This window comes from Agelaius phoeniceus, chromosome 6, assembly GCF_051311805.1.
Source record: "Agelaius phoeniceus isolate bAgePho1 chromosome 6, bAgePho1.hap1, whole genome shotgun sequence".
Taxonomy (NCBI): Eukaryota; Metazoa; Chordata; class Aves; order Passeriformes; family Icteridae; genus Agelaius; species Agelaius phoeniceus.
The window spans coordinates 56,808,635-56,830,725 of NC_135270.1; the positions used below are offsets into that span (position 1 = coordinate 56,808,635).

Here is a 22,091-nt window from a genome sequence, read left to right on the forward strand (position 1 = left end):
AAGAAAAAAATAATTACAACAAAGCAACTCACCAAGTAAATTTGTTATGCCCTAAGTCCTGAATTCTCACTGAGCCTCCTTTCTCCTGTACTTAACTCCTTTTGTTAAACAACCACCACTCACCAAGATCACTGCCAGGTATCAGGGTGGGCTAAAAAACCCTGAATAATGTGCTGTAACTCTTTTTATAGACAAGACAGGAGTAGAAAACTGCAACAGCCTCTTCTGTATTACAAAACACGAACAAAAGAACAAATGTGCTATGACCTACTGGTGACAAATGAAGGTAATAGAAAGCCTTGTAAGATTTCAGCTTTATTAGCATTATTTAACTTCTGAGACCATTAAAGGAGGCATATTTGATGAATGCAGCTGTGGGGACAGAATGGTTTTGGTTATGAAAGCCTGGTGTGGCACAGAAGAGAAAAATGAGAGGACAAAGCCAAGAGCTGTACAGCTTGGGAAGAGCAGAAAAGATGGGGCCAAGGTGGTCAGTACTTATTGACAGCTCAGATGTTAGCAGGGAGAGGGCAGCTGTGATGGACACTGCTGGAGAAGTTCCCAGCTCCCAGTGGAAATGGCTGGAAAAGCTGAAGAGAAATTCAGATAAAAACATCCCAATGTCAAAGAGAGCAGAAGTGTGCCTTGATCACACTATGGGAACATAGTGAAATGCTGGAATGACACACACTGCCTTATCAAATCTACTGTTAATCATCCTTTTATAGGCTAAAACTTTGCAGGAGACACTCCTGAGGATCCAGCAGTACCTCTTTTTCCAGCAAAAACTAAAAGGAGCAAACACCCATCTGTACAAAGGGCAGATGTGGATTTTTGTCTCCAAACTGTGGCAGCCAGATGTTGATAAAATAACATGATTTTTAACTCAGCACACACCTTATTTATCAAGATACAGCTTTGAGAAACAAGCACTGGAACAGTTCCACTAAATACACCCACCATATATTGTTCCCACAGTCAGTTAATTACACAGCTTAGTGGAAAAGCCTCGTTAATGTTATGCACTTTACAGAAAGCATCTTCATCTATCAGTGGAACAGTATCTTGTAAAAAACACTTGCCTGATTGCTGTGTCTTCCCTTTTAGAGACAAAAGAAAGCTCTAAATGACAAATTTTGGCCATGACCAACCAATCATGCAGCAATCAAAACTGAACATTTTTAAGAACTAAGACAGAAAAATTAGAAATCATCAAGAGAGCATCACAGTAATAGATGGGCTATGTAAAGGTTTTATTTTTTATTTACAGCAAATATATTACAGTAAAAAAGGTTAACATGACTCGTGGTTGTGGAAGGATGGTACATACGCATACATCAAAAAGGTTTCATTTTCTTGGCACTAACTGAACTGAATACAAGGATTCAACACAAAAATAAGAAACAGAACTTTTATTAGGCAAACTCTAACTGTACACATCTGCAACTGGGGTTTCAATGCAATCCAAAGAACACAAACAAGTCATCAGGATGGCAAAGATGAACTTTTTTGATGAACATGTTGAACCCTCAAGACAAGGCTGTCTGGCACCATTTAAAAGCTGCTGTACTGAACACACTGATTTTAAAGAAATGTCACAGATGATTAAGACACTGAAAATGCACTCAGCACAGTGAAGAAGCCCATTATTTTCCTTATTTCTTTTTCTACTCCCACAGTACCAGAGTGTTAAAAGGCTGCATGGCAGACAAGCTGGATGCAACAGCTGGAGAATTTTGCCTGTCAAGCAAAGTGACTTGCAGCAAGAGATGTGCTTTCTGCAACAAACCCAATGATACACAGCTTGTGTGGCTTCAAGGAAGAAGATCTAAGAATACCAAATGTTGAAGCCTTATAAGCTCTTTACATCATAATCAGAATCCTGAGAAAAGCAGGATCCAAATTACTCCAAGTGAATTCGGGCTTACTTATACACAACAAAATTGTCCAGATATACCAACAGTAGTAAACAGAGTTAATGCAGTGTTAATCCTTTTACATTTTAATGACTAGCTATAAAAACAGAAACTAGCATGTTCAAATCTGTTTACATTTCCTGAGCTTAGTTAAATGAAGAAGGAATGAACGTTACAAAAATCCCGGTAAGTCACCAATAAATTAAAAATGTACATAAACACTACAGCTTAAGAAGCTCAGAGTGAAGTCTGCCTATCCAATATCCTTTCTTTAGGAATCCTGTACAGAAGCCATGCCATTAACTTCACCAGCAATATTGAGATGCTATGGAATTGTAGGTCTTTTTTTTTTTTCCCTTGCTCCTCCAGCAGATTGCCTGATGGCCTTTCCTAATCAAATCATATGAGAGCATTCAAAAACTGCAACCCTCTACTTGCAGTGCACAAAACAATGTTCTCAGCAACACAATGTACTACTGAAATTCAGATTTCCTAGCTGCAGTTATTGGGGTGGGCTCTCAGCTCTCACACACACCACCACCACCCTGGCAGCAGGTTTGGTACCCTTTGGGAGAACAAAGCAGGAGACTGGAGGAAAGACCCTCAGCAATATCCATCTTATTAGCCCATCTTAGAGGTTTCTTTAAGAGCCAACATCTTGCATTTGAGAAAAGCACTCGACCTACATGAGTCATACACATGTTTATTTATGCATGTTTATTTCCTGCATAGAGAATACTGTGTACCTTGGAATAAAACCCAAGTCTTGAGAATATACTGAGAGTATATTTGTAGCAGTGCTATGGAAGATTAATTCAAACCCAAACAATCAAACTCAACGGTCTCAAAGACTTGCAGAGCACAAACTTTGATAAAACAAACCACTTTTTAGAAAACTGTCTGCTTATAGCATACTTCTATTTTATGGTGTAGATAAAAGAGAGGTAGAAAGGTTTATCTCCTCAGTATCAGTTTCTGTGCAGTATTTATAAAATGTCAGAAAAAAAATCTATAGCTTTTCAGTGAAAATGCCAGCTTTTCTCCTAAGAATTATAAGGAATCTCTTCTTTCCACTTAAGTGCTGTAAACTAAGTAACTGGAATCTGGTTCAGAAGAGCTATTCTTTCCAGTAGCCTTACCACACCAATTTTGTTACCAAGTTCTGCTTCTAAGAAGTTATTACAGAAATACTCCTATACAGGGCTCAAAAATCCCTCACAGATACAACCCACCAAGCCATATTTACCAGCCAAATAGCATCAAGTCTGCTCCTTAAAAAATCACTCACTCTTGCTCAACTTGCATGATCCAAGCCACCAAGAGGGAGAGAAAAGAATGGAAGTATGGAAGGCTGTGTGGCCATTCCCTCTTTAGTGATGATCTCAGATGTGAGCACCATCATCACCCTGTCTGGCAGAGCATCCTGAAGCAGCTTCTCTTCCTGTCCCAATCCAATCTCTGTAGCAGGAGGATGGATGGTGCTTTAGTAACCAGTGCTCCTGAAAAAAGGTAGGAAGGAAGACTGGACCAGGAGACACAGCTGAACAGAAACTGTGCTGGTAAGATAAATATCCATCTTTCCCTGGTGTTAAGAGAAGCCTACAGCAGCACTACAGTTTTCATGATTGTCACCAGATAAGGGAGAGAGATGGAAACATCCAGAGTGTGATCCAGAGTGCCGTGCATTTCCCACGGAGCCGAGAGCCTCGGGCCCAGCAGTGCCAGGGGAAGGCAGGTCAGAGGCACCAGGGTGGGATGTGCCCACAGGGGCTCCACTCCTGACCCCTGCTCTCAGGGCACTGCCAGAACTGATCCAGCTGTGACAGAGGACCTGCCTGCTGACATTTCAGGGCACACAGGGCTGGAGCTCCAGCTTTATTCACATAGCAACGACTGTTCAAGGATGGGATTTGAGCCATGAAAGTCAGGCTGCTGCATGGTGACCTTTAATTTACCCAGTGAATGCTAAGCAAATTACATTAAATTAAATTCAGTCAAAGCAGATGCTAGCTTATTTATTAAAAAGCTCAGCTTTCTCTTTCTTTCAACTGGTTTTAGAGACCAGCAGCTCTTGGGAGCAGACCCTCACTCTAACTAAGTCAGGCAAGAGCAGCTCCACAGAGATGGCCTGAGTGACTCTCCTGCAGCAACACCAGCCTAAAGAAGACCTGGCTTTCCCTAAGGATGCCCAGCAACAGCTCATGAGCACAGCATCTTTGCCTCCTTGCTCCCTGCACTTCCTACCCAACCCAGGTGCTCTGCCTCCTTCCACAAAAACCACACTGGACTCACAATGGAAGACAATTCTTCATTGCCTTCTACTGTAAGATATTTTAAGAAATCTATGAATTTACTAATATAAAGAAGTATTTACTCTGTTTCAGAAAACCAGTACTGCTCTGCAAATATATAACTTGTCATTAACTTTTGACAGGGTTGGGTAAGGGAACTCGTATACAGTAACATGGTCACATTCACAATCCAGGTTGAAAACATTTCTTTCTGTCAGTTGTAGCATGATGAGACTGACTAATTTTCCTGTACTCAAATAATCAACAGGCCCTGTCCTTCAACCTGCTCCCTTTCAGCAGTATGCCTAAAAGCAGTCACATAAATAAGAGATGTGCTGCTTTCAGCCACACAGGCTTCATGCACAGTCTGTTTTGTCTCTTCTCTTTTGTTCTCTGGAAACATTACTCTCATTAATTTAATTCTCCAACTATGATCCACCAAAATAAAAATAAATTCAAGTAGGAATCCAAACTGGTTATTGCTGGGTTATGGGTCAATGTAAACTGACCAGACCCAATGCCAACCTTGAATTCACTTTACAAAAGTAAGGATTGTTCGATTACATTTGCTGACCATAGACAGCTTCTTTCACTATTCATACAGCTTGAAGACAGAAGATTTGCTGAGAACAAGACACAGTCCATGTCCCCTGGAAGTAAATGGAGCTAATAGCCATCATCTTCATCCATATCACAGCCATAATCTGAAACACACAAAGACAAGGGCATATAAAAATGCAAATATTCTGGGTAGATGGAAGACACAATAGAAGTATTGCTTCTTTAAGGTTGTTTTCTTGCTATGTAACTACAGGATAAGTTTTGCCTTAGGCAAGCATTTTAAAAATCATCTATTTTCTTAGGCCTAAATAAGTTCTTGCATGTACTTCCCTCAATGAAATAAAATTATTTTTAAGCATGTATGTGTAAATATCTCCTCTCACTTGTCACTAGACTCTCCTTTAGGAATACTTGGCACATGTATATGTGAAATACTTGGTTTAATTTAGAGGCAAAGGTGATCAAGCCTGATTGTCACAAGTGACTTGGCACACAGTGGCTGATAAGCAGCAGCATTAATTTACAAGTAGGCACGTTTTTCACTAGATATAGGCACCAAGGAAAAAGCTGGTTTGTTTATATTATTCATGGATTTATGAGCTGAAATTACAAGGGTTCAGAGATAGCTCAGAGTTCCCATCAACATCAAAAGAGGCATGGAATGAATCCTGACCAATGCATCTGACTCAGATCTCCCTTATCTTCTTACTTCTAGACTTAAAATTTTTGCCCAGATTTTTCAATCCAGTTTTGTTTTCTTAAACAATGCTGAGTGCAAAGACTGTGTGCTGTGTGTCAGAAGGCAAGTCTGTATGTTTCTAATGCACCTCTTTCTCTTCTGTGTGCTTCTGAATGCACTGCCACAGATACTTTCTGTTGTGTAGATGAACCTATGGATAATTATTGCATATGAGCACTGAGGAAAGTTAAACTTCATATTCCAAATCCAATACAGGGCAACATCTCACCCAAAGAGACAAGCAAATGCTCAGAAGCAGAATTAAGTGTAATCTATAATGATTTGTGTAGAATGGGTGACGTTCACCATCTGTAATTCATGTTGTTATTCCAGGCAGGCAGGTCTAAAATCCACAGAGAAAGCACCAGGAAAGAGTTATTTGCTGTGGTGAGCAGCTCTGTACACCTGCATCTGAATTCTGGGAATACTCCTTTCCTTTTCCTTTTTATTTTTATTTTTTAACTCTAATTTTTCAGCTGTTGTCCAGGCCAGACAGGGAGTAGTGGAATGTTCTCAGAATGGTTCAAAATTAGTAACATTTACAAAGAAAAAAAACTCAGTGACCTTTATTCTATTTTTGTGGGGGGTTTATTAATAAACATAGACCCACCCTCCCCCACATGGATGCCTTTTCTTGGGAACGTTATTCTAATAATAAATGCAGGCAACAAACTGTTTTTCCTACAGTTCAGCAATTATTTTCCAGCAGAGAAATAAATTTAAAAGCAACAGACACTTTTGTGAAATGTATACAAATTGTCCATGAAAGCTAAATGAATAGTGATGGAAAGATTTTTGCAGTAAATAACATTTCACTAGGAAATTTATTCCCATCTTGAGTCTTCACAACCCATAATTAGCAGCTCCCATTTTAAAAATAATTTTGTGTATTTTCAAAGCTTAACTTCTAAAGGGAAATTTTTAATAAAGGATAAATGTGGATGTGTCCAGCTAGGAAAAACCACAGTGGAGAGGAGACTGCCTTTTCCTGCCAACAAAGAAATCTAATTAAACCAGTGGCTTTGCTGGGTAACCCACAGAAATTAGCACACATCTGTGTACCATACATGCACCACCAATGCCATTCCTGCACTTGGGGAACAACTGCTTCCTCCTAACACCTTCCCCAGAAACAGAGTGTGATGATTTGTTGTGTTTTGAGCTGGACAGACACATCCCCAGCACTCACGGGCAACCTGGACATCACTGCAGCTTCCACTGAGGAGGCACAAGGAGAAGGGAGGGGAGGCTCAGGGGGCCCCAGGCACTGCTAATGGAGGGGTTACTGACCTCCTAACTCCTCAGATCCCCCTAAATAAACCTAATTCTGGAAAACACCCCACACTGCAGTTTGCTCTTGAGAAGATCTCTTAGCCTACAGCTCGAGATGCAAAGGTTGCTCAGGAGGAGCCTCCAAGGTCAGGTTTCAGACAAGGGTGATTCCAGGCTTCCCACAGGAACAGGCAATGCTGAAAAGGCAGCAGGAGCTCTGGGACAGGGACAAGCAGGGGAACCCTGTGTGTCCCCAGCCCTGGAAGAACAAAGCCCACAGCAGCAGAGATGGTAACCCCAGCTCACCATTTCCTCCCATTAACTGCAAGGCGCTCATGCAGTGATCTTCATCTTCTTCCACCTCTTCCTCTTCCACCTCTTCATCGGGGTTGTAAGCTACTGGGCCACTCTCCACAAGCACAGCTGCTGGTTTTTCTACATCAGAGGCTTCAGCCTGTGCATTTGGAAAGGTAACCTGCACAAAAGAAGAGAGAACAGTAGAGCAGCCCTTCCTTTGGTCCAATATTTGTACAGAACTTTAGCAGCTTCCAAACAATAAGGACAGGAGAGATGGAAGCTCATGTCCAGTGCTACAGCTTCAGCTGTTCTAATGGAAGCCTGAATGAAAGTCAGGCAAAACCACTCAGTTTTCACTTAGTCCAGAACCAGGCAACTGAAATACCCTGTAATGGTAACAGCAGAACAAGGATTCTCTGGCAAGCCCAAGAGAAGGAGAAATTTGGGAGCGAAGGCTCCTCTGTAGAGTTTTGTGTGAAAACAGTAGAGCTCTGTGGGAAAACTTAAACCTCTCCCACGGTGTGCTCAACTCACATCAGGCCTATTACAAAATAACAACGTTATTGACAATTTAATGGTAGCAAAAATGTACCCTTCAAATCAGAAAAAGCCCAACATGTATTAGTTTTGACAGCTCTGGTTGGATTTATTTGGCGGCGCAATGAGCTGTGGAACAAATAGCACTCTGAAGACAGCACTTAATGTGATGGCAGAGCACTCAGTTGATAATACACACTGGCACCTGTGCCATTACCTGTGGAATTCAGCAGAATAATGATCTCCAAACACTACCTTGGCCATCAATCATGGATGGGACCTGTTCTGTACGTGGTCCTCCCCAGCTGCTCCAAGGTTAGGCAGGACACAGCATGGAGGGAGAGAAAGGGCAACACCACAAGGGAACAGAGGTGAATTTGGAGTAGGTAATGCTGTCTTTGGTTCACTAAGGAGAGATCTGGGAACAGGGCAGGAAGCAGCAACAAAGCCTGTGCCAGCACAGCTTAGGCTCTGCTCTTTCTGTGTAAGCTTTCTTCTCATTTTCATGGTGTGCTCAGTTTGGAGCTCCACCTCCTTCTCTCATCCAGGGAAGAAACATCACAGGAGCTTTACCTCCATCAGCTCTGTAATAGGGTACTTTCCACACCCATTCTGTACTTGGACTGTTGGAGTTCATACATTAGAGCCCATGGCACACAAAACCAGCCAATTAGCAACTGGACAAACCTTAAAGATTATCCATGAATGCTGTGTTGTCATGTGAAGAATTCTGAGAAGGGAATATTGACAGTACCTGTCACCAGTCAGCTGTTACCAGCACCAAGCCATCTTCCCTAGTAAGAAAGATGGAAAAGACTGGGACCTCTTCCTTGGAAGGATCAGTGGTGAAGTGCTTCTAAAAATGAATGGTCCAAAGGGGACCAAAAAACCTCAACTCCTCTGGTCGATACCATGGGAAAAGTGCCACAGTGCTCTAGGTTTTAAATTACAGTACACAATTATGTACTGCTGCATGTTCTCCAATTCCACTGGCAGTAAGCTCTGATAAAATGCTGCAGTTTATTTTTATTTATTTATTTATTTATTTACAAATGTATTTACTTGGGATGCAGTAGCTCCCAGAATCCCTGTAACTCCAGGCACTTCAGAGATACACCGTAAGAGAAAATCCCTGTACCAGAAAGTTGATAGTCTAATTATTCAAACATCAAAGCTGCTCCTGAACTTGTCATACACCATGACAGTCAACCTAAAGAATCTGCCTGAGTTTTTCAAAGTCACCTCAGGGTTTGCTCCAACAGCTCATTAATAGGGCAAAAGACACCCATTAATTTTAACAGAAAATCAAGTATTTAGATATTCGGATCAGTCAAAGACAGGTTTTCATTATTTTTTAATGCTCAAATTAATCATATTATTTAGAGGAACTTCCCTCCAGTTTATATTTCTTACCACTGCTTTTACCTCTGTGATCAAATTGAGTCTATCTTGGTATAAGCAGAAATAGACACAAGAGTTTGAAATAAATCAGCATCATAATATACATCAATTTATATGTTTAAAAGTATCCATCTGCTCTGAAAAAGTGGGTGAATATAAAGGAGCTACAATTGAGTCATTATTTTTTAAAATTGCTCCATGCTAATTAAAATGTGACCTTCTTCTAATTATCATGTCCACTTCCAGACTGCTGTACTTCTAAAAATGTGCAGAGTTTTCTAATGAGCATAGAATAAAAAGTGAAAATGTATTTCCCTAGGCAGGATATCAAACTGTTTCTGAAAATCAATGACTTTTAGTCATGTTAAAAAAAAAGGCAGTCAAACAACACCTTTAAATAGAACTTCCTGAATTCACTTCCAGACATCCTGGACTGGAGTTTGGCACTTAGCTTTATGTATGGATGGGCAATTGTCAAAGGTGTTAAACTACCTAAGGGACCTGGTTCACTTTCAGAAGGGTGTCAGTCACACATTGATGGGCAAGAGGGACAAATACCTTTGATATACTGAATTTTTAGATATGCAGTAGACATTTTGTTGTATACAAAATGCCTGTGAACACTCTGTATAGTGTGAAATTAATAGTGAAAGAAAGCAGCCATTATTGTCACCTGGTTTCACTGAAAATAGTAATGATCTGAAAATAATCATGATCCCTTTGGGAGGTGCACAAAGGCACACAAGGAGGGCTTCTGGCAGCGGCCAGGTACCAGCACCAACTTTTCTGTGGCTTTATTACATTTTCAAACTAGACAAACCAAGAGTAAGTCAGGCTGCATAGGGTAAACTCCTTCCACACTGGTCTCTGACAGAAGCCCAGCCCATCCCTGGGGTCAGCTCTGGCTGCACAAAAGTGGAGTTTGCAAAGTCCTTCTCTGTGAGGACAGTCCAGGTGCTGGGAAACAGGCATGAGCTCTGCCCTCTCCTACTCCTCCTGACCATTGATTTGACATGGACCTTTTTAGATGCTTGCAGGGAGTTTTCTCTTTTTTGCTGTCCAATGAAGCATCATGAGGCTGTGCTAATGTTCTTATGGATAAGTAAGGCAAGCCTGGGTTAGAAAACAGGCAATCTCAGCTTTGCAGTGTTCACAGTAACCAATTTCTGGCCTGATCAGACAAACAAGACTCATTTTTTTTACCCTTATCTACCACATGACCAGAGCCAGGCTGAAAATAGCTTGTGGGAATTTCCAAACTCAACCTCTTGCACCAGGTTAGAGAAGTGCTGGACTTTTCTTACCTCTTCAGTGGCAGCCTTCTTAGCAAACTGGGTTGAAATCAAGGGTCTCAATCTGCAAAGAAAGAAAGAAAAAATGCTGAACATCAGAAAAGTTGCACAAGAGTATAACACAGAGTATTCATTCTCCAAACAGTGAAAGCACTTTGCTAGTGTTATGTTGTGCAATTACTTTTTTAATGATTTAAGATAAAGAGCAGAGAGCCACAAATGCCACGATAATTAACACACGCATTCCCTTGGAAGAGTCTGTCCCAGATCAAGGTAATAATAAAAGATGCCAGAACAGTAGCAAAACCTCATCTCAAAGTGCAGCCCCAGCTTCTCCCCAAGGTCTTTGAAATAGCTGTGTTTGTCACATTTTACAAAAATCAAAAGAAAACTGGTTTTTGGAAGAATGCAAACATGGCAAGACTGGGCCATGCTCTGATTACTGGTCTGCAACTGCTTCTCTGCATCTGATGATACATAGAGGATACCAGTAAGATTATGCATGCAGGATACCATAACCATCACAGGCAAGAAGTGAACATCCAGCTACAGAAATCATAAAAAAAACCCTGGGGACCCTGAACACCTTGAATGAGAAATGACAGAAATTGAACATAAACATTTTTAAAAACTCTGCATCAGATGTGAGAGAGACCTGTATGTTTGGGGGAGAAGAGCTGGATCAGTATAACTTTACAGCTAAGTGTTAAATATTATTACTTCTGAAAAGCATTTCATAGTCTGTTGTTTCCACACTGCCAAGGAGGCTGTTCTCAATCCATCATTTAGTGTTACTTTCTGGTCTCTCCTGCTCATCTAGATGGATCTAGTCACGAAGAGGATGACTTGCTTTCCACAGAAACACTGCTCAGACAGCTCCTCAAGCACGTCTTTTAACCAAGTCTAGGCAAACAACTTAATGAATACCAATTTATGCCTCCAGAGATACAGTCTTTTATGAGAAGCAGTATTTTACTCTCATTTTTCTCTTAGTCATTCCTCCTTGTTAACACACAGAAACTCGTTGTTTTCCTACTTATTTATTTATTTCAAATAATCAGCAGGAGGAAACAAAACCCCAGAGAATGAGCAGGGGAGACTCAGATCATTATCTCTGATGGTGGAGACAATATTAAAATACAAGATATTAGCTAAGCTCCAGAAAGGTTCAAAAACTGGTCATCTCTGAAATGCTTTGCAGCACCCAAAAGGCATTTCAACAACTCAAGTAATTGAAGGTGCCTCCTTCCAGCAGATCAAAACAAAAAGAAGCTAAGGGAATGTTTCAGGAGCAGTGCCACTGAAGAATCCAGAACACATTATTCTGCTACAGATACTTCTTGTCATATTACATAATTACAAAGAATTTAAAGAAAGAGATTCACTTGACCTACATAAATATCTATTACTTACAAATCCTGGTCGACTTCTGGGCTCAAAGAGATTATATTTGAAGACATGGACACACTCCTCCCTATGTGCTCAGCCTCGTCTTTCCATTATCTAACCCCAATTGTAGAGTTTTCACCTTTAAATGCTGTCAAGTCCCACCTGCTGCAAGGAGCAGGGATACCTTCAACCTCACCAGGTTGCTCAGAGCCTGTCCAACCTGACCCTGAATGTTTCCAGGGACAGGGAATCCACCACCTCTCTGGGCCTGTGCCATTGCCTCACCACCCTCATAACAAGAAAGTTTCTTCCTTAATTCCCAAGATTTGAGAGTACCTACCTACTTTCAATCACTGTTTTCCTAAAAATCACCCAGTTTGGATGCTTATAAACTCATGGATGCAGCAAAGCCAAAAGGTTGCATAGCTGAAGGATTCTAATTATCAAACAGGTTGTGTTTCATTGACATGACTGAAAAACACCCAACATTGGTAAGAAATGAAAGACTTTTATTTTAAATTCATAGCCATGATTATTGCAATTAACATTGTACCAAAGATAGCACGTTTTCCCTCCTGCTACCCAAAGACATCAGACCTCCCTGGAGCACCCTGAAAATATTTCCTCCCCCCAATTAAAATCAAGCTGTTGAGTAAGACTCACAAGGTAATCAGAAACTGCTGACATTTCTTTTAGAGCAAATTATACATGTGCTCACACAGTGAAGAAAACAATCACAGCTACAGGAAGCAGAGTAAACATTCCAGTTTCATTTTAATTAAAATGGTCCCCTAATGAAAATAAAAAGATTCACGTTTATGAAAAGCCTATTTGGAAGAACTTTAGTGCTACATCCAAGAGCCCTTCTATACCATTCCTCAGCAGCAAGGGATCCTCACACCCAAACTGAAATTAAAGCTGTATTTCTGTTCCACAAGAGCCACTCACAACGTGCACATCTTCACTTCCTTACAACAAATACAGCACTGCCATCTGATTTGACAATACAGTTTCTCTCTCAGCATAGTGTAAAATGCATCCAGAAGCAGTGGTGTGGATCCTGCTCCTGCCATGGATGGTCAGCACCTGCTGCAGGCCAGATCCAAGGGTGGATCTCATCACCTGGGTGGAATGGCTCAGCCCACTGCCCCTCCATACTACCTGCTTCCTAAAACACTAACCACGACACTGGAAAAAGGTAAAACCATCACAAAAACTTATTTCCCTGCTGAAATAATGGCTTTGATTCAAACTACAGCTATAAAAGTTATAAATACATAACCCCCTTGGCTCTCCTTATGCCTAGGGAGAGCCTTACTATTACTGTACAAAACCATTTAAGAAGGTTTTATAGTCGGGGGTGTTGTTTTGTTTCTTAAATGCCCCAATGTCCTGACCTCCTTAAACCAGAGCAGCTGCTGCCACACCAGCCATATGGAGCAATAAATTACTGGCTGCCATGGCTACAGATACAGGCTCCTTCTGCTGTCTGGCTGCACCTCAGAGGGTGGAAAAAAGTGTCTTCATGGAGAAGCACGACCCCTTTTGAGGCTGGGACAGGTCTGAGTATTAATGATCAAAAAGCACCTTGAAAAAATAAGTAATTGAAGTATCTTATCCAACTTTCACTGGGTATGACTCAACCTCTATAGAAGGCTACCAAGGGACACACATGCACAGAAGAAAGATCCTGTCCATCAAAGTCCAGACTGAATTAGAGGTTCACTAATTCAATAAATAGCTCAATAAATAATAACAGCCTGCATTAAAGTACAATTCCATATATCCTGAAGTGACAACAGCATCCATTTAAAATGTAATGTTGTGACTGGGAAATAATGGGGCTCCTGGTCTTCCAAAGTGTGTCAGTTGTCGTTCACTATTTATGATGACTTTTAGTTTGGGGTATTTTCCTTTTGAACTTTGCAAATTAACACAGTACCTTGTGGGAGGGAAAAACAGAACAAGCAACTTTCTGAACAGCAATGTGATGCGTAAAAGGGGATAAAAAAATTTCACACAGCCCCAAGTGTGTTACATCCACACTTCAAACTACTTCAAAAATTATGCAGATCTACTAATGCTCATGTCAGCCAACACACATAACACTGGAAGCAGATTATCTTGACATGTTTGTGACAAAAACTAATGGCATGGTACAAGGCATCAGAGGCTGCTCCCTGCCGAATCTGCTCTGCTCTCAGCTGAGATGTGCACGATAACGTCTGGGTTTGTCCTCCAGCTTAACAATTTAAAAGAAGATTCAATATAATAGCTCCTGACAGGGCTGGAGATCACACAGACTGAACTTTCAAAGTGTTTTTCTCTGCAAAACAAGCTGGCTGTGACAAACAACAGTTTTTATTTTGCTTATTATTTAATAACAAAAGATTACACAGCATAGTACATAAAAGAGAAAGAGCAGCGAGAGGTAATAAGCCCACCTCACTTGCATCAGACTGTTCATCCACCAAAAAGTTTGACAATACCATAACAATCTCCTCAGTGCAATCCTACAAGTAATTTGGAAACTCACCCAAAGCTCTTTTCTTACTGAATTTTAATTTAATCCACCCATGTAGGGAACATCTTATTGCTGCTTACCGCCCATACTAATTTTATACACGGATGGTCCCAGAATACACAATGGGAAGCAGAGATCGAGCAGAGCCCACAGCCACAAGCCTGCAGTGTAATTATGCAGGTCATCCAAGACAACTGCCCATGAAACCTATATATCCATGCACAGGCCTTTCATGTGCAGGGACAGAAAAAACTATTGAGAAATGACTCAACAAGAGACAGGTCAGGTTCTTCACGCTGGCCGAGATCCTCCTCCCACCTGAGGCCAGATGGTTTTGCCTCAGGAGGTCAGTTTACTAGACATCTGTGTGAGAAGGAAATTAATACAAATGTTTACACAGGCTAAGAGTGCCCTTTAATTAGGTACCATCAATGTTATCCTTACCAGAAAGCTGGGAATTACCTCTCTGCAAGGATTTAAATCTCTTCTTGGAAACACAACAGCATCAGGAGACATTGCCTGCTGTCCTGACATTGGGTCAGGACAAAGGGGTGACCCTCCCATACTTGGATGACTGCTGTTTTCCAGAGGGCAAAACAAAGGCTGCAATGATAACCATAACCCTGGAGCACTTCAGGGTTTGCACATCCAGCTGTGGATCCCACCATCTTCTACCTCTGCTTCTGCCTGAGAGCCAGATGCTCACAAGAGCCATTCCCTCTGCTCGAGAGGAAGTGGAGGCACCCAGCCAAGGCCAGGGCTGGCTGTGACACCCATGGACAGCAGCATGATGCCCTGAAGACAGGGGCTGGGGGTCAGGGTGCACTGCACCACCTCAGAAGTTCAGATGTAACCACAGACACCATCATGCTCTGCAGAATGACAAAGCACCTGTGATGCTCACACCTTGAAACCATGTGTGCCTGAATGTGAGGTAGGCAGGTGGTTTTGGCTTTCTCAAGACCAGGCTCTGTCCAGCTCACCATCGCTGTGAAAGCCCCAAGGAATTTCCCTAAATTGTTCCCCCAAGTGCCAGGACTGCAGAGACCCCAACTAATGGCAGAAAGAGCATGCCCAAACTGCAATGAGCTCAGCTCCCACACAGCTGGTCCCTTTGGAGATGGCTCAGTGCTGCCAGCTGTACAGATGTGACTGATGGGCAGCAGGCAGGGTGTGAACCCTCCTGGATACAGCAGACAGCTGAGCCAGTCCCTGTTAACTCTGCTCCAACATCCCTGTGTGAACCCCAACTCCACCAACAGTCAGTGCCTTCATCCTGTTTCTGAGCAAGCAACACCATGGAAAGAGCCATTTCAAGCAGAAAAAAAGCAAACTGAAGTTGACACCAAAAACTAAAGTGAAATGAGGAATTGTTCCCACTTCTGATTCCCACTCAGTCCTCTTTCATGCTGGATCAGAGGAGCTTGGCTTTCATCAGTGCAGCACCAGACAACACGGCACTGAGAACATCTTCAGTGCTAATGAGAGCAGCCTCTCCCAGCAAATGCCTGGAACTGAGCACTGAGGGACCAAAACTCACAGGAGGAAAATGGAAAAAACAGTAAGAACCTCTATCATTCACTAAGGAATAGATTTTCCACCAAGGAACTAAGCACCTACATCAGTCACCAACAGGCTTTTGAAAAGCAGGAACTTTGCTAGTGTGTCGTGAGTTAAACACCTACTCCAGGCTTTTCAGAGAGGGGCAGGGGTTGTAACATCTGTCTTCAATAACCCAGCTCTGAGTGGGCAATATTTTTCTGCATAGCTGCAACACTTTTTCCTCAGTTAGATGCTGGAAAACAGCAACTTGCTATTCTTCCCACTGACTAAACCAACCAGCCTTTCAACAGCAAAAATGAAAAGAATGACATCTAAGGCCACCTCACTGGGACCAAATGAAATTATGCTCCTGCAGCAGATCCCAAACAATATCTCCACATATCTGCTTCTAAAGGAAATTGCTGCAGACCATGGGAAATTACAATTGCTTCAGGACAAGACAAGCTGACTGATCTAATATTTCTGGTTGACACACCTTCTTCCTGGGTTTGTCAATAAAGACACTGATGAGCTCATCTCTCCACAGGTCAGGAAAATATTAGTTGAAAATATGTTATTCCTTTCACCATGTAAATTTTTCCAGATGAAATGATGGCAGCAAGGCAAATCTGCACCTTGCTGAGAAAAGCTACTTAAAATAAGGAAGCTATGAAGCATTTTAATGAAGGTAAATGAGTAATCATAATGGTCTCAGTTAAGCAAGTCTAATGGCAGTGTCACTTTTAAAACATGGGCGTGAGACAACTCATGTGGTGACAATCCATATGCCTTAACTATCGTGTAGTGCAGTCTTTCAAATGGCAACACTGCAGAATGCAACTGCTAGGGCAGAAAGAGCCATTATTAGCAGATAAGATAAATAAAAATAAATTTCAAACGGTGCTTGAAACTATAGTAACAAGAAGTGAAATTTAAAAAGTTAAATGAACACATTATCATCTCAACAGAAGGATTATGCTATTGAAAAAGTCTCAGCAGTAGCACTGCCGTCTGTTTCTGGTGCAAATGTATTTTTCTAGACTCAAGCAAGGAGGATTACAGATATTTGCTTTTGGACAAGTGTTTTGATCAATCTTAACCTCATGAAAGCTTCAAATGAGGCAAAAGATAAAAAGAAAACACCTTAGTAACCTGCAGTCTCTGGGAACAATTCATTGAGGTTGTTATACCCAGAGGTGATGCGAGATCGATCGCTGGATCTTCCCTGTTGACATTACAAGGACAAAAATCATGCCAGACAAAAGAGGAACTCACTTCTTCCACACCTCTAGCAGCCTATACCACGGGGCAAATTCAGCTTCTCTCATCCAATTATGGAGGCAAAACTAATACTTCAGAATTCAGGCAACTATAGATTCATACAAGTAGTCCATCAAGGAATAAAGATGGATGACTGATTTTTTTTTCCTTGTGTCTAGTCTATTATACATTAAAGAACAACTTCACTGGCAGCCATCTGGAAACCAATGTATTACAAGCTTTATTTTATGATTACCAACATTCCCCTTCGTAGCTCATTTCTAATTATAAGCAATAAATCATTCCTTCTTGCTTGTAATTTATAACAGCCAATTATGGCAAACCTCTTATTTAAATAGCAAATCTCACTGTAAAACATCACATATTTTGAGGTATGCACAGAACATCTAATCAGGCCAAATGGTAGAATGATGATTTAATGTGGGTTTTGCAACCACCAAGAAGGCACAAGTGGAAGAATCCACCCTCCCCTGTGACCTGTACACACCAGAACTTTTCAAAACTGAAAGCACAGGCCTCATCTGCCTGACTTGATGTAGAGGAGAACTACATGCAGCAATAAGAGAGCCAGGACACAACTCAGAGAAGGCTGGTGTCAAGGATTCCCTTTACATGTCGGGAAATGAATGAAGAGGCTGTGGCACAAGAAGCTGTAGGTTGGTTAAGTAAGAACTTCTGGGCAATGTCTAGTTTCATTTTAGGAACTAATAGTGAAAGAACACAGCTCTAAATTTAATATTTTAAAAAAAACCAACTCAAGTAGCTTTTCCCATGTCTGGATTTGTGTTTGAAATGGGCTGGCCTCCTCCCCCCAAGCCAAAGGACTCCCCCATGCACTGCCCAGGTGCTCAACATCACACCTACTCCCTGTTACACAGGTTTTGTAGGTGTTAACATGGAGTATGAGCAAGGCACTCACTCAGATCACTTCTCCCCATCCCTCCCAGCCAGGAGAGAATCAGGCAGAACAAAGGAATGAAACAGTAGGCAGAGAAAAAGTGTCACCAAATAAATCCAGATTCTTCCTTCGGGGAGAAGCCTTTAATGGTGGTTTGCTATGGCAACCTTTACCAACAGAACACCAGCAAAGAAATGTTGAGGAGGATGTCAGACAAGACCAAACAGGGTCAGTCCAAAAGCACAGGCAAGGACACAGAAAAAAATTTAGTTATATTTGTTCTTCAGTGTAGGTCTGAGTAACAGGCATGTGAGTGCAAACACAAGAGAGAGGCTTCTTATAAATAGCTCTGCTGGGATTTGTCCGTTAGGAAAAAAACCTCACTCTTGTCAGAAAAGTATTTGATACAATTCTGGATACAGAATTTATTACATGAGAAACTGATCTCAGGAACGTGGAAGTGGTTCCCACTGAGATTTTATTCGGTCATCACACAGCCCGAGTCTGTTCCAGCTTCACATTGTGTCATCTGGTAAGCGTTTACAGTAGGAATCTAGGGAACTGGATTTGGAAAAAATCCATCACAACTGACCTAAATCTGATCTGACCTGAATAATCAAACTAAATACCAAATTCAAAAATGGCTAGACAAGAGAGAGGAGCGGGAATTCTTCAGCTGCAGGAGTTATCTCACGCTCTCCTCAGCCATACACTGGGTTAGGCACTCCACCTTTCCCAAACAGCCATGGTGATGGAGGCTATGGGAGCATCCCCTTGTTCCAAAGGTGTCAAAGACAAATGCACAAGTGCTGCAGGCTCCACTGTGCTCCCTTTCCTTTTGAGATACCATTCAATCATGAGAGAACGTGGTGGTGCATTCCTCCCTGCCAGGCTGCACATGATCTAAGTGAAGCACCTGGAAATGGGGAATGGAAAAGAGCAAGAGAGTAAGAAAATCCAAAGAGAATGCTTTGGAAGGGCAGTGGTGACCATGTCAGTACCACCTGGCTGTGTCTTTGCCACAGAGTCACCCCAGAGGGTGGCCTTGGCTGATGAGGTGCTGCAACATCCACTGGGGAATGTTTTGTTAGAGCCATGGCCACACCAGCCCATCCTACAATCACATGTCAGAGTCACAACCTGCCTTGTCACCAAGCCCTGCCTGTATTGCTGCTCCAGGGAGTTACACTGCCAGCACTGCTTTATTGCAACACACTGAGCTGAGGATGTACAGGTGTAGCACCACCTAAGCAACACACAGCAACTCTCCATAGATGGATCATTATTCACAGAGACCTTGCAGTGATGTGTTCAACAAAAGGTTTCACCACTTTCAGGATTCCTTATCTTCTTTTTATGAGAGATCTAAGTATTATTTGTTAGTCTTCTCCGCACACAAAGCTCAAAGGCATTTTAACATCTGGTTTACTCTCTCAGCAGTGAGAACAAAAACACTCTGAAGAGAACTAAAAAATCACTGGCTTGATGTCGGTGAAACTTGGGTAGTATTTCTGGCAAAAACTTTGAACAAGGATGCAAAAAACAGCCTGTAGAAATCTGAAGGGAGGGAGAAACAGACACCAAAGCCTATAAATTTCATTTTGAAAATAAGGCGTCATTCTTATTATGCCTGTGGATGTGTATCTTCCCCATACAAAGTTTGAAAAGCTTTATATAAACTACACTTCTAAGCAAGCTTGTAATTAGCTAGGGGCAGGCTTGGCTTTAATTACAGCTTGGAGAGGCACACATTATGGAAATACTTAGCTAATAACCACAGCCATGCTCTGCTGATGGCTGAGGTCAGGCCAGCATGTGATTGCCATGGAAGCACCTGAGTACTTTGTGTCCTGTGTCAAGTGAGCAGGACCAGTCTGTCAGGTCTCCCTCCCTGCTCTGGCACACAGGCTAAGCCAGGCTTTGCTGGCAGCAGTGCTGAGCTGTCCTGAGTGCCTGCATCTGGCCTCCCTGCTCCTCACAAGAATCCTGTGGGATACTTGCTCTCACCTCACCTGGAGATGCTGTGCAAAAGGAACCTGACAGAGAGAGATGAGACTGCACCATTTCAGCATCAGGCAAGAACAGCCTGCAGCCAGTGCATGAACTGGTCAGGTATCAGCATACACTGTGAATACATGCACATTAACCTGTACAGCTTTGTTCAAAGTTATTATGAGTTTGATCCCACATCCCATCCCAAAAACCCAACAGGACAGTCAACAGGAAGAACAGACCTCTAACATACAAAATTCCTGCAAGTTCATACAGCTCTCTCACAATTTTGGATCCAACCTTTACTGACATAAGAAAGGACCAGAAAGCAAACTGTTCTTTATTCCAACCTCAGAAACTGCTTGTCTGGCAATCTCTACTTGGGTATAACTATGCATGGATAATGAAGTGCAAAACCAATACAAATCACTGGGAAAATGGCTATTTACCATTGAATATGACACAAGCTTAAAATATGCATTGCTACACACTGTGGGTGCTTGCTCATACACTCTGTTATGAACCAATGAATTGCTGAACTGGGTCACAGAAGCCCTTCATGATCCAGAAGTCCTGTCTCCTTCACAATGCATTTGGTACAGATAAAGAAATGAGTATAAAAATGCAGCCACATTTTTTTACAGAAAGAAAATTCCAAATGGAAATGTTATGAAGGAAAATAATAATAATTGCTGTTTTAAAATCTGTGTACAATAAGTGCAACTGCTTTTGAGAGATGAGAACACTCTGCTGATGTGGGGAGCAGATAGCACCATCTTCTCCAGTGTGTGTAAGGTTGCACATCTGTGGTGAACTTAAGTGAGCTTTGCAGGGGAACCCATGGGTAAAGCAGACTTACTTGATAGTGTTTTGCTTTAATACAGCTTAATACTAGTGTTAACAGATAGAATTATCCAATAGAAAGCTCACTGTAACTGCAGGGGAGATGCCTCTCACAGCTGCTCACACTGGTTTAACTGGATCCATTGGAAAACCCGTCCAGGTGAAGACACAGTCAGCTGCACGTGGCCGGTGAACAGGGGGCAGCTCTGGGCCACCAGTCCCTAATCTGGCTCAGTCAAAACAAGCCAGGTCAGCCTGAGGAGAGCTCTGCTAACTATTACCTTTGAAATTGCTGGAGTTTTCACAATCAGTTGAAGAGCACTTGCACAAGCAGGTCAGGCAGCAGATCTGAGCACGGAGAAGCTGAGTTCAGCTGGGAAGATGTTTTCCTGACCTTGGCTTACAGCCAAGGCTCCCAACACCTCCTCTGCACCAAGCCCTCACCTGGATAGGGGGAAAGCTGACCCCAATCTCCAACACTCAGATGGCCAAAATTTCTGTAACTGGGAATCAGCCCCTCCCCATCAAAGCAAACATGGCAAAATCCACGTGACGAGATCTATTTAAAAACCTTACTCCACCTCAATTTTTTACTGAGCCCTTCCAAAAAATTGTGGCCCCTTGTGTGTAGTTTTTCAGCCAACAAAAATCCAGCTTCTGAGAAGGGCCAATGTAAAAGCCAGGCAAGCAATTCCTCTTGCTGAACATCCTCTCCTCCACTTCACTGTAGCTATGGAAGATGCATTAAAAAGAAAATTACTGCAGCTACAAGGCTCCATTCAAAAACTGCTCATGCACATCCTCAGCTCTGTGTACACAGAAATACTGAGGGGCTGGAGTTGTCCTTCAGCATTGTGCTGCTCCATCTGAGAGGGAGTCACATAAATGCTGTGTAAGCTACACTCCTACCACAATTACTAAGATATGGGCCGTGAACAGTAAAAGAAGTTCAACTGACCATGAAATGTGCAAATAATACAATAAATAGATATTTATACATTGTCTTATTTATACAGATTTCCTCCTTCCCATCCAAGCATTCATATTTTGTCACTGTATTGTGTCTAGTTTTTCAGACAATTTTGGACGTACAACAGATTTTAGAACAACTCAAGTGACAATGTGTAAAATCTTAAACAAATTCTATCCATCTCAAGTAAAATCCCTGCTTTTTCCTTTGTACTTAGCAGAGCTTACTCTCCAACCCCATCGTGAAATAATTGTATTGAACAGAGAAGACAGCAAATTCCCACTGTAGTTCAAATCCCTCTAAATACTAACCTATGTTTGAAGATCAATTAAAAAAAAAAGTACTT

General features: G+C 41.9%; 1 protein-coding gene across 1 annotated transcript in view; it reads right to left on the reverse strand.

Moving 5' to 3' along the window:
* Positions 1-1,236: 1,236 nt before the first annotated feature.
* Positions 1,237-22,091, reverse strand: part of BRF1 (BRF1 general transcription factor IIIB subunit) — a 174,075-nt gene continuing 153,220 nt past the window's right edge. The window contains exons 16-18 of the mRNA XM_054634806.2: positions 10,319-10,370; positions 7,086-7,254; positions 1,237-4,911 (exon numbers count right to left, since the gene is read on the reverse strand). Coding sequence (XP_054490781.2) covers positions 4,874-4,911; positions 7,086-7,254; positions 10,319-10,370 — 259 coding nt within the window. The 3' untranslated portion in view covers positions 1,237-4,873. The remainder of the gene's footprint in view (positions 4,912-7,085; positions 7,255-10,318; positions 10,371-22,091) is intronic.